At 40.2% G+C, this 13,093-nt stretch overlaps 1 protein-coding gene across 3 annotated transcripts in view; it reads left to right on the top strand.

Moving 5' to 3' along the window:
• lamb2 (laminin, beta 2 (laminin S)) overlaps positions 1–13,093 on the top strand; it is a 200,720-nt gene that overhangs the window by 103,624 nt on the left and 84,003 nt on the right. For all 3 annotated transcript variants that reach the window (XM_051921147.1, XM_051921148.1, XM_051921149.1), the window contains one exon: positions 11,692–11,755. In XM_051921147.1, the coding sequence (XP_051777107.1) occupies positions 11,692–11,755 (64 nt within the window). The remainder of the gene's footprint in view (positions 1–11,691; positions 11,756–13,093) is intronic.

Below are 13,093 nucleotides of genomic sequence, written 5' to 3'. Positions count from 1 at the left end.
ATGATTCATAAAAAAGCAATAACCCCAACAGAGTCAAGCTGTGGACCTCCAGAGCTCCTCTCCGTTAAGGAGGTTGTCGCTTCATATTATACTTCAGTGATGCTATGTAATTCCCCAGGTTTAGGATTGTGGGAGGAGTGATCTAACTCTAGTCAATTAAACCAAATGACAAAAATGTGCAATCCAATTGGCTGTCCTTAGGAGCTTGTGAATCGTGGAGGTCTGCGAACCCCCAACTTGTTGGTTCTCTAATCATGAATCTGTGTATAGGAAGGAGTGGCTCTGCTTCTTTTAACCAGAGAAAAAGACAGTGGCAAAAACTGGGAGATGCATATAAAAATCACAACCAAACAAATATAAATTGAAATGAAACCAAAACCAAATGTGAGAGATAATAATCGTGGTCGAGAAAACAAGATGTTCCAAACCGACAGTACGTGCGGGAAAAGGGAACAAAGGTAAACTTTGAATATTTTGGAGATTAGGTATCTGAAGATTGGATAAGGATTTGCACTCGTAGCCATCCCTTATCCCATCACGTCAATTACACATGGGTCCAGGCTTCAGAGGCCACTCCCCAAGAAACAGACATAGACACTGGTGGCCTTTGAGGACCCAAACTCAAACCAGAACATGACAGATAGTTCCTCTGTATGGAGTGGGAAGTCTACAGAGACACTTCCTGGCTTGCATTTTAAGGAGCCCTGAGGAGAGCCATCATCAGCTCTATGAGAGATGTTCAATAACTTATCTACTGGAGTATGAAAGAAAGTAGCAAGCATGTTGAAACAAGTCTGGGAATGTTGTGATATGTCTCAAGGATACTCATGCACAGTTGTAGCTCAGTGTGAGTGTAACAGGACGTCAGGAGTGTCCTCATGCAAATCAAGTAAGCTTCATCACAACAATGCGCCGGTTCACATTTCACGTCAATCACAGGCTGCCATCCGAGAATGTGGGTTCCAACAGCTGAACCATCCACCCTACAGTCCTGACCTGGCTCCCTCAGATTATTTCCTGTTCAGAGTTTTGAAGAAATCTCTCCGTGGACAGCGGTTTTCAAGTGATGAAGATGTCAAGGCAGCTGTGACGGCCTGGTTTGAAGGTCAAACAGAAGAAGGGGTTAAAGTCATTGCAGGAAAAGTGGATGAAGTGTATGGAGCTATATGGGGAACTATACTGAAAAATAAAAATAATATTTTTGAAAGCTCTTTTCTTTCCTACTGAGGTAGATAAATTATTGAACGCCCCTCATACCCAACTTCTCATGACTTTGTCTCTTTCAAGAGCAAGTTGTTTGTTTCATTTTAAGCATTTGTTTCTTTTTCAACGTGTTATTAATCTTTATTTCCCTTTTGTTTTTATTTTTTCCTTGTTATCATGGTGATATTTTTAGGCACACATTAATATTTCATTTTTGATATTTCCATTTAGATATGTTATTCATTTTTATTCATGTTTTTTTTTGGTATCATTCTGATTGTTTTTCAGCGGATGACACCATTTTGTCGATATGGACCCGACGTGCCTGCTGTGGCACACTTTTATGTAGCGCATAACGTTGATGCAGTTGCACTTTAAACAAAGTCTGTGCACCCAGCAAATCTTGAATATTCAAAAGGAAAGCCTTTCTGAAAGACGAGCCCTCAGACTCCAGCTAAATATGAATCAGTGGTTTCCAAGTTCAGTTCTCATGACTGAGCGCTTTTATTCCAGCCAGTTTCGTAATCACCGCGGCATTCTTGCTTTTAATTGATCTCATTGTTAAGTCAGCTGTTCTATTTTATTAGCTTAATTTAAGAAGTTCTGAAATATTTGTGTTTTTGCCAACGCTTAAAACACTCTCAAGTTTTTTTTGCAATCTTCTTTTTTTTTAATTCTTTCTTTTCTATACAGTTTGCTACTTTAATTTTATCCAGTTGTTGACGACACTGAATGCAAAAGCTGAGCAATTACAGTAGTTCAGGGCCATATTCACTTGCAAGAAGCAATTTTTAATGCCAGTGAAGTTATTCCTCCCCTCTGGCATTCATTGCTGTTTGCACCTGTGTGCTCATTGCTAATCATCAGTATTTGGGTACAATAAAGAAAGCATACTCTACAGAAAAGAGCAAATTAAAAAGAAAACGGCAGTAAAGATGCAAGCCATGCCAAAGCATTCAGATATTTATGTATTTCCTAGAAATACTTGTAGGCCAAATAACTCAACAACGAGATCAGTTAAAGGTAAGATTGTGAAATTGATTGGAATAAAAACCTTCATCTCCCCAGGACTGATCTTGAAAACCATTGAGTTAGGGGAAAGGATCTCCATTTTTGAGTCATGTTTTGCTTCATGGCTTTGATTCCGAAAATAGTCACGTGAAGAAAGATTAATAAGAAATCTTCTGTACTAATTCTGTTTAACATTCCTGACTATTCTCTTGCTGGCCACTAAACGAAAGATTTCCAGCTCGTCCTGACCATCACATTATTGTGCCAATGAATTCTTCAGAGAACAGGTTGGGCAGCTTGTAACAATTAGCAAATTCCTGATACCAAAAGTTATCAACTCATTTCAATTCACATTTTTGATTGCAATGAGTTATTTTGTGGTAGATCACTACTTGAAGAAATTTAATTTTCTCTGCACCCTATAGACAGTGCTTCAAAGGAATGCCTCAAACACTTCACTCACATCAAAGTCAAAAGTCAAAGCGAACTTTATTGTCATACAGTTTACAATACAATACAGTTTATTTTTGTATAGCCCAAACTCACACAAGAAGTGCCACAATGGGCTTTAACAAGCCCTGCCTCTTCACAGCCCCCCAGCCTTGACTCTCTAAGAAGACAAGAAAAAACTCCCCAAAAAAAAACCTAGTAGGGAAAAAATGGAAGAAACCTTGGGAAAGGTAGTTCAAAGAGAGACCCCTTTCCAGGTAGGTTGGGTGTGCAGTGGGTGTCAAAGAGAAGGGGGTCAATACAATACAATACACAGAACAGAACAAATCCTCAATAAAAATTTTTTTAGAAGTATGGAGCAGTAGATGATATCACATAATAGGATTTAGATAATTTTAGACTCCTGGAGACCTCATCCATCAAGCTGCCTCCCCCATTTGGCCATTCCATGGCTGAAACAGTGTTGGGCCAGCCAATCCGATGAAAGGACCCCTCTTTCTCACGATTCCTGCAATCCTCCATCAGGGATGACTTTACCTTAGGCAGGCAAAACAACTTGTCAGGTGGGCCGTGGCACCAAGTGCCACATTTGAGTACCGAGAAGAGAAACAGAATAGGTGAAGGTTAGTATCCAGTTATAACGATCATGTTACTTATGTTTAAGTGCTAATGACTAACAACAGAGATGCAGTCTGTACAGTTAATCAGCAGCTCTAGTCAGGATATGCTAAACTGAAGTAGTGAGTCTTCAGCCGGGATTTAAAAGCTGAGACTGAAGGAGCATCTCTTATAGTAGCAGGCAGACCATTCCACAGTTTAGGGGCCCTGTAACTAAAAGCTCGACCTCCCATTGTTATTTTATTAATCCTTGGAACCATAAGCAGACCGGCATCTTGAGATCTTAATGTGCGCTCTGGTTTGTAAGTCATGATAAGTTCAGACAAGTAAGCCGGACCTCGGCCATTTAATGCTTTATATGTTAAAAGGAGGATTTTGAAATCTTCCCTAAACTTAACCGGGAGCCAGTGTAAGGATTTAAGAACTGGAGTTATGTGTTCGTATTTTCTTGTTCTTGTAATAATTCTTGCAGCCGCATTTTGTATTAACTGGAGGCTGTGTAAAGAACAGTTTGAACATCCAGTGAACACTGCATTGCAGTAGTTAATCCTACTAGAAATAAATGCATGAATTAATTTCTCAGAATCCTGTTTATTTAGAAAGCGCCTTAATCTCCTAACATTTTTAAGATGGAAGAAACATGTTTTGGACAACTTTGTAATATGCGCTTTAAATGACATGCTAGAGTCAAAGATAACTCCTAGATTGCGGGCTGATTCGGTAAAATTAATTGGGATTCCAACTGAGTTAAAAATGACAAAATATTGTGTCATCTCAACCATATACAAGTATACAGATAGACGAAATTGCGAAGCTCAGGGTCCACAGTGTAACAACATGAAGTGCAAAAAATAAATTAAAAATAGAATTAAAATTAAAATTTCAAATTAAAACACAAACAAGACAAGACATTGTGCAAAGACAAGACAAAGAAGTAGCAGCAATGTTGACGTGTAGTAAGCAATATGAACATTGATGCAATGTATGGTATTTGCAATCTAGATACATAAATATTGTCAATAAATATGTAATAGAATTAATAAATAAATAAATAATAGATATAGATAATACAGAAATTATCAGTGTAAGATAATAGTTGTTTAAGATGTGTAAACAATGACAGATCAGAATGTTTCACAGCAGAAGGATTTGCGTTGCAAATTTCTATTCAAAAGGTGCATAAAGTTAGTTTGCTTACAAGTAGAATGCACCACGGCATTAAAAAATGGTTGACTGCTGTTGGCAGACATAATGCTCGGCACAGCACAATAGTAGAATAATGAATCAAAACACAGGTCATCCGTCTACTGGATACGGCCCTAGAGAGCCCCCTGGTGGCCGTGTGATGGAACTACACCGACTGTGCAAAGTACATCCCATCTTGTTTTGTTCAGCTCTGAAACCAAACACAATAGACAGAATACACCACTTCTGATATAGTAAGTGTACCAATGTTTTTTTTAATATAATATAAATAATAACATATGCCATAATTGTTTATGATCAAAATGGTATAAATTCAAACAAGCAAGGCCCTTAACCTTAGAATTGTTCCAGGGTGCTCTACAATGTTTGACCCTGTACTGTGACCTCCAAAGGAGTTGCGAAAAGATCATTTCTCCTCAGAGATTAATAAAGTATATCAAATCAAAACAAATACAAGAAATGAGCAATTACTAGTACCTTATCATATCTGGCATGGTGGTACAGTGGTTTAACACTGCTTCCTTATAGATCTATCATCTTATGTTTAAATCCAGTGCCATGTGGATTTCACACATCCTTCTTGTGTCTGGGTTTTCTTTCGACTCATTATATGCACCCACTTTTTGGAAAACATGAACAATTCGAGTTATTTTTTTATATATATACTATTCTCTTGAGCAAATAAACACTGCACAGGAAACTAGCTTTTTAAGTAATTTTCTTAGGTGGTCTAAGACCTTCAAACGGCATTATATATGTTATGATCAAATGAGGCTCATCGTTCAAGTTAAGACGCATAGTATGCTCAGCAGTGCATATTATGGAGTAGCATCTGCTTTTGCTGCTGTGCTATATTCAAACCAACGTCACTTCAGCATTCTTTTCTGAATTTTCTAATCATTTGGCACATAGTGGGTCAGAAATATCCATTTCTTCTGTAAAGCACATGACTACATCTCTTTGTTTTAATATCTACAGATTCTTTTATCAGAGGTTTCAAAGTCAAATTGTAAGATCCCTGATTCTAAAAGCTGTGATCTGATAACCCTGGTAACCTCGTCACTCTTCAAATAGCTCTGAATGAGCACCAGTTTGGAGAAAAATCTGTCTGTGGCAGCACTAGTTACTGGAAATGTCAAGGGTTCAAGAGAAGTAGCAAAGTTAGAGATGCTGAGCAGAACACAGCAGTCTTCAGTCTCAGCAGTTAACCATCTTCTTCTTCTTCTTTCTACTGCTCCCTTTAGGTGTTGCCACAGCAGATCATCGTTTTCCATATCTTCGTGTCCTCGTCATCTTGCTCTGTTACACCCATCACCTACGTGTCCTCTCTCACCACATCCATAAACCTCTTAGGCCTTCCTCTTTTCCTCTTGCCTGGCAGCTCTACTCTTAACATCCTTCTCCCAATATACTCAGCATCTCTCCTCTGCACAAGTCAAAACCAACACAATCTCGCCTCTCTGACTTTGTCTCCAAACTGTCCAACCTGAGCCGACCCTCTAATGTCCTCATTTCAAATCCTGTCTTAGCATGTTTAATTCTGCCACCTCCAGCTCTGTCTCCTGCTTTCTGGTCAGTGCCACCATCTCTAACCCAGAAAAACATAGCTGGTCTCAGTACCGTCCTGTAGACCTTCCCTTTCACTCTTGCTGATACCCATCTGTCACAAATCACTCCTGACACTCTTCTCCACCCTGCCTGCACGCTCTTTTTCATCTCTCTTCCACACTCTCTGTTACTCTGTACTGTTGATCCCAAGTATTTAAACTCATCCACCTTCACCAACTCTACTCCCTGCATCCTCCCCATTCCACTGACCTCCCCCTCATTTATACACATGTATTCTGTCTTATTCCTACTAACCTACATTCCTCTCCTCTCTAGAGCATATCTCCACCTCTCCAGGGTCTCCTCAACCTGCTTCTTACTCTCGCTACAGACCACAATGTCATCAGCAAACATCACAGTCAACAGAGACTCCTGTCTAATCTCGTCTGTCAACCTGTCCATCACCATTGCAAATAAAAAGGGCTCAGAGCTGATCCCTGATGTAATTCCACCTCCACATTGAGTGTATCTGTCACTCCTACCACAGACCTCACCACTGTCATACTTCCATCGTACATATCCTGTACAACTCTTTCGTACTTCTCTGCCACTCCCGACTTCCTCATACAATACCACAACTCTTCTCGAGGAACCCTATCCATATGCTTTCTCCAGGTCCACAAAGACACAATGCAACTCCTTCTGGCCTTCTCTATACTTCTCCACCAACACTCTCAGAACAAGCATCACATCTGTCGTGTTCTTTCGCGGTATGAAACCATACTACTGCTCACTAATCATCACTTCCCCTCTTAACAGAGCTTCCACTACTCTTTCCCATAAGTTCATGCTGTGGTTTATCAGTTTTATCCCCATTTTAGAGTAATAAACTCAGATGAGCTGACGCTGTCTTTTAATGCTGCTTGGCAAGTCCAGTTTCACTGCCCAGCTGTGTAGCAGTGTTGTCTAATGTACCCAGCAGCTATACTTGAATACAGTGACTAAACTAAAAGTAAAATCTGTCCATTAGAAAAGTACTCAAGTAGAAGTTTTAAAGCTGGGTTGTCCAAGTCCAATCCTAGATGGCCACAGTGGCTGCTGGTTTTCCTTCCTGCCACTTTCTTTGTCAGGGACTAAATTCTAATTCTATTCCCCTCATTTTAATTCCTTTTTTAAAGACTCCATCGTCTGAATTGATTTTTTTTTCCTTAAATGGCAGCCAAATAAAAATGAGATGTGAAGCGAGCCAACAGATGACCAGCTAACTCCATCCTATTTCTCTCCAACCAGTTTCTTAATTAGAAGATGATTCTTGTTGTTAATTAAACTTATTATTTACCTCCATGGCTTACTGGTGTTCTCATTCTACCACAGCAGATGTTGCCAACACAATTGATTTTCTTTTTTCTAAGAGAAACATTGAAAAGTTTTATGGACCTGAGCAGATCAACATTACTGAGACCTTCAGCTTTCTTTATTTTCAGATATTGTATGATGGACACTGGTTAGCTGGTCATGTGTTGGCTTGTTTTGTGTCATATTATTGTTTGAGTGCTGATTAAGGAAAAAAGAAACAATTAAGGGGTCTGAGTCTTAAAGAGCAAGTCAGTTACAAATAAGGTGAAAAAAGTTAATTAGCAGCAGAAACTGGTCACTAATGAAGGAAATGGTTAGAATGAAAGCCTGTAGCTGCTGTATTCAAACCAACCTCACTTCAGCATTCTTTTCTAAATATTCTAATTGTTTGTAAATTTACAATCTTAAGTTGTTTATCACAGATAAATCTGGTGGGATTTTTTCCACTGCTTTGTACTCATCAGTGATTGATTGTTGAAACTGAGTTTGCTTACTGAATTGTTATGCAGGCATTTAAGTTACTGTACCTCAAAATGAACAAGTGCCAAACTGTCCATGAACAACTGTAGTGTGGGATTGGCATAAGACAATAAAACCAACTGGGTGTTTGTAACATCTTTTTTTCTTTATTATATGCGGATAAGCTTTTAAGATTTCCATGACAATAACAGCCCAAAATATTCATACTAAACTGGGAGGGCAAGGCTTCAGTTTTGGTGGGGCTCGGACCCACCTGGACCCATTTAAGCATATTGGATTACCTTAAGCATACAGCCAATACAACACTGGGGTGGCTTTGGGACAAGTCTCTGACTATCCTTGAGTGGTCCAGGGACAGGGAGACTGGTCAAAATTGGGATGAAAGGATGAATGCCACCAAATACAGAGAAGTCCCTGAAGAAAACCTGGGGTGATGGTTCACCTTTCAGCGCAACAAAGATCTGAACCAAACAGCCAAGACAAAGTTAAAGTTGCTTTGGGACAAGTCTCTGACTGTCAAGGATCAATGATCTTTTATTGCCATTTCAACATCCATGTGCAGAAACAAAATTCAGTACTCTTGTCCCAGTTAAACAGTGCCCAGGATAACTCAATGAAAAAACAAAACAACTTCATAACAAAAAGCCCCTTATCCCATAAATTTGTTATAAACTCTCACTCTCACCTCGGAGTACTGCACCCTCCACACATCCTTCTGCTGATACCAGCATAGGAGAGACATCCCCACCCATAATTACAACAGCGCAAGTGAGCAGAGAGCTGAGGAGACTTTGTGCCAGCAAAGCAGTGGGTCCAGATGGAGTATCGCCACGACTGCTGAAGGTCTGTGCATTGGAGCTGGGGGGTCCTCTACAGCGCATCTTCAACCTGAGTCTGGAACAGGGGAGAGTCCAGAGGCTTTGGAAAACATCTTGTATCACCCCAGTCCCAAAGGTATCACGTCCTAGTGAGCTGAATGACTTTCGGCCTGTTGCTCTGACATCACATGTGATGAAGACCATGGAGAGGCTGCTGCTTCACCACCTTAGGCCACAGGTTCAACACGCCCTTGACCCTCTGCAGTTTGCATATCAGGAGAAGGTGGGAGCAGAGGATGCCATCATCTATATGCTACATCGATCCCTCTCCCACTTGGACAGAGGCAGTGGTGCTGTAAGAATTATGTTTCTAGACGTCTCTAGTGCCTTCAACACAATCCAACCTCTGCTCCTTAGGGACAAGCTGACAGAGATGGGAGTAGATTCATACCTAGTGGCATGGATCGTGGACTATCTTAAAGACAGACCTCAGTATGTGCATCTTGGGAACTGCACGTCTGACATTGTGGTCAGCAACACAGGAGCGCCACAAGGGACTGTACTTTCTCCGGTCCTGTTCAGCCTATATACATCGGACTTCCAATACAACTCGGAGTCCTGCTATGTGCAAAAGTTCGCTGATGACACTGCTATCGTGGGCTGCATCAGGAGTGGGCTGGAGGAGGAGTATAGGGACCTAATCAATGAGTTTGTTAAATGGTGCGACTCAAACCACCTACAACTGAACACCAGCAAAACCAAGGAGCTGGTGGTGGATTTTAGGAGGTCTAGACCCCTCAAAGACCCCGTGATCATCAAAGGTGACTGTGTACAGATGGTGCAGATCTATAAATATCTTGGAGTGCAGCTGGATGATAAATTAGACTGGACTGCCAATACTGATGCGCTGTGCAAGAAAGGACAGAGCCGACTATACTTCCTTAGAAGGCTGGCGTCCTTCAACATCTGCAATAAGATGCTGCAGATGTTCTATCAGACAGTTGTGGCAAGCGCCCTCTTCTACGCAGTGGTGTGCTGGGGAGGCAGCATTAAGAGGAAAGACACCTCACGCCTGGACAAACTGGTGAGGAAGGCAGGCTCTATTGTTGGCATGGAGCTGGACAGTTTAACATCCGTGGCAGAGCGAAGGGCGCTCAGCAGGCTCCTATCAATTATGGAAAATCCACTGCATCCACTAAACAGTGTCATCTCCAGACAGAGGAGCAGCTTCAGCGACAGACTGCTGTCACTGTCCTGCTCCACTGACAGACTGAGAAGATCATTCCTCCCCCAAACTATGCGACTCTTTAATTCCATCCGGGGGGGGTAAACGTTAACATTTAACATTATACAAAGTTATTGTCTGTTTTTCACCTGCATTATTATCATTCTTTAATTTAATATTATTTATTGTATCAGTATGCTGCTGCTGAAGAATGTGAATTTCCCATTGGGATTAATAAAGTATCTATCTATCTATCTATCTATCTATCTATCTATCTATCTATCTATCTATCTATCTATCTATCTATCTATCTATCTATCTATCTATCTATCTATCTATCTATCTATCTATCTATCTATCTATCTAAAGGTATCACAGAAAAATGGTAAATAGACTGAAATAACATTAATAAATAAATCTAGTAAAATAACTATGGCTAAAATAAATACCATTACAATATGCCCTATAATTAGCACCAAGTAAATAAGGTAGCAGCAATAGTTTAGTACATGAGACTGCTGAAGACAAAGTACAAAGTGTACTTTAAGTCACACAGAGTGTGCAGTCAGATTTAGTGATGCTGTGTTCATTAGTCTAATAACATCCCAGAAGAAGCTCTCCCTCAACTTGGTAGTGCCAGCTCATAAGCTGCTCAATCTTCTGTGCAGGATGAGTGACGTCTTCCATAATGGAGGGGGCTTTACTTCTGCACCTGCTGGAGTAAATGTCCTCGATACTGGATCGGCTGCCTGCCGATGATCCGCTGTGCGGACTTAGTCACTCGCAAAAGTGCTCTCCTGAGCCCTTGAGTGGTCCAGACTTACGCCCCATAGAACAGAGACATGAAGGTGGCTGTTTACAGATGCCAAATATCACTTGGTAAGTTCTGTCAGGAAACAAAATTAGACAAACTGCCCAAATCCTGATGTGCAAAGCCTGTAGAGGCTTACGCAAGAAGACTGAAAGTTCAGATTGCTGGCAAAGGGGTTTCTACAAAGTACTGAATGAAGGATCTGAATACTTACATGAATGCAAGATTTCAGTTTTGCACTTTTAATACATTTGCAAACCTTTCTGAAAACATGCTTTCATTTTTTCATTATTGCTTATTGAGTGTAAATTGAAAATAAAAAATGTATATATTTATTTTATATTTATAAAAATTTTTATATAAATAAAAATATTTATATAAATCAATTAAAATCAACTACTCATTAAAGTGAGCAGTGTGACGGTGCAGGTTGGCTCCACACTCCCACTCCCGTTTTGGGAGCCTCTTGAACTCGACACAATCCATAACGTAACCAGATGAGCCAGGCAGATGAGGACAAAACACACACATGGCAAGGGGTAGGAGCAGAAGGTGCAGAAAGTGCATAAGGTAGGCGCATAAAGTGAAAGAGTCTGAATCCTTTCTGAATTCTCTACTAAATATGAATTCATTTCTTTGTCATTTAACCAAATGATTTGATAAAATGTTGTTTTCATCTGGTGCCTTTTTAATTTTCTGTCAGTGTTATATGCAGAAAATTAGTGACTTTCATGTCTTATACAGCTTTAGGGGTCCTTTTATTATTTTCTGCATTGATTTTCACTGTATGTGACATCATCAACATCCAGCATGAACCTGCTGACAAAATCAAACCGTGTTCAGCTTCAGAACGTCTGTAGGTTGGCAGGGAGTGGAACAGGAGCAGGAGTGTGACATCATCTCAGCGTCCTCATTTTACTGCCTACCTGTAAACAACTTCATTCTTGGCCTCCTCTTCTCTTTAGGTGATTTATAGAGTTCTGGACCCGGCCATCCCCATTAAGGATCCTTACAGTCCTGCTATTCAAAGTAAGCACTCTCAAGTTCAATTATTGTATTCTAAAATTGTATTCTAAAAATGTTATCTTGTGTATTTTTTACTATACATTTCAGACCTTTTTTCTGTCTTTTTATTGCAGTGTTTCATGAGGTGTAGATTTTTGTTTATTTGTGTGTGTGATTGTGGGCACTCTGTTGGGAATATTGTGCAGCGTTTTTTGATAACTGGACGCTGGACTGAAATATTTTGCTTTGTATTTAATTATGCTTTGTTGCACAGAATGATAATTGTAAACGCCTGGAAAGACAGGGCTATTATCGCAGCAGGGGGTTGGGTGGCTGCCGCAGAAGACAACTAGGGATGGTATTTTTGTGTTTTTATTATTTTAGGGATGTATCTAATCAGGGCCATCCCATGGTGCCTGCCTTTGATTAAATCGCAGATTGATATCCATGTGCCAGTGTTTCCTGCATGTAGTTTTTTGGCTATTCTTAAGTGTACATTTCCTCCAAATGTAACATAAAATTTTTCAAAAACACTCAGTGCAATTCAGGACCACTGTGGCTTCGAGCCCATCAGAGAGGATGGCATTTCATCACAGGGACCACCCATGCACGCACCCACAGGGCAAAGCTTGAATTTCCAGTTAACTTTACAATCACATCTTTGGAATGTTGGACAAAACCAGAAGGATGAGGGGGAAACCCACTAAGAATTGAGGAAAACGTGCAAAGCTCAGCACAGACAGCAATCAGGTTTGGGGTGCAATCTCAAGATGATAGATAGATCCATGAGGCAGCAGTCATAAACCCTGTACCACCATAATACCTACTGTTCCCTTTATAATACAAAAATATTGTGAAAAAATTGGTAATTGGCCACCCCTTCTAGCAATGCTTCTTGTCTTGCACTGATGCTGACCCTCATGACACACAACTGGATTAAGTCGTTTTGAAAATGAATGGTTAATTATTGCCACTTAAGTTTTGTGGGTAGGATGCTACTTGACCATCAAAACTCAGCTCGCTGATGAATGAGATGCATCGAATATGAACAGACCACCTTGGCCAAAGTCTGACAGTTTAGCTCGGTTACCTCTGGTAATTTTTAATGTAGCGTGCAGTGCATAAGAAAGCAATCATCATTATCATCGCATGACTTAATCCTAACACTAACCTAACTTAAATGACACATACTGGGTCAGAAATATCCATTTCTTCAGTAAAGCACATGACTACATCTCTTCACTTTGATGTCTACCAACTCTTTTATCAGAGGTTTCAAAGTCAAATTGCAAGATCACTGGTTCTAAACACTGTGATCTGATAATCCTGGTAACCCTCCACTCTTCAGATAGCTCTGGATGA

The sequence above is a fragment of the Erpetoichthys calabaricus genome, chromosome 18 (genome assembly GCF_900747795.2).
Source record: "Erpetoichthys calabaricus chromosome 18, fErpCal1.3, whole genome shotgun sequence".
Classification (NCBI taxonomy): Eukaryota; Metazoa; Chordata; class Cladistia; order Polypteriformes; family Polypteridae; genus Erpetoichthys; species Erpetoichthys calabaricus.
This window is presented reverse-complemented; position numbering and strand designations above follow the sequence as displayed.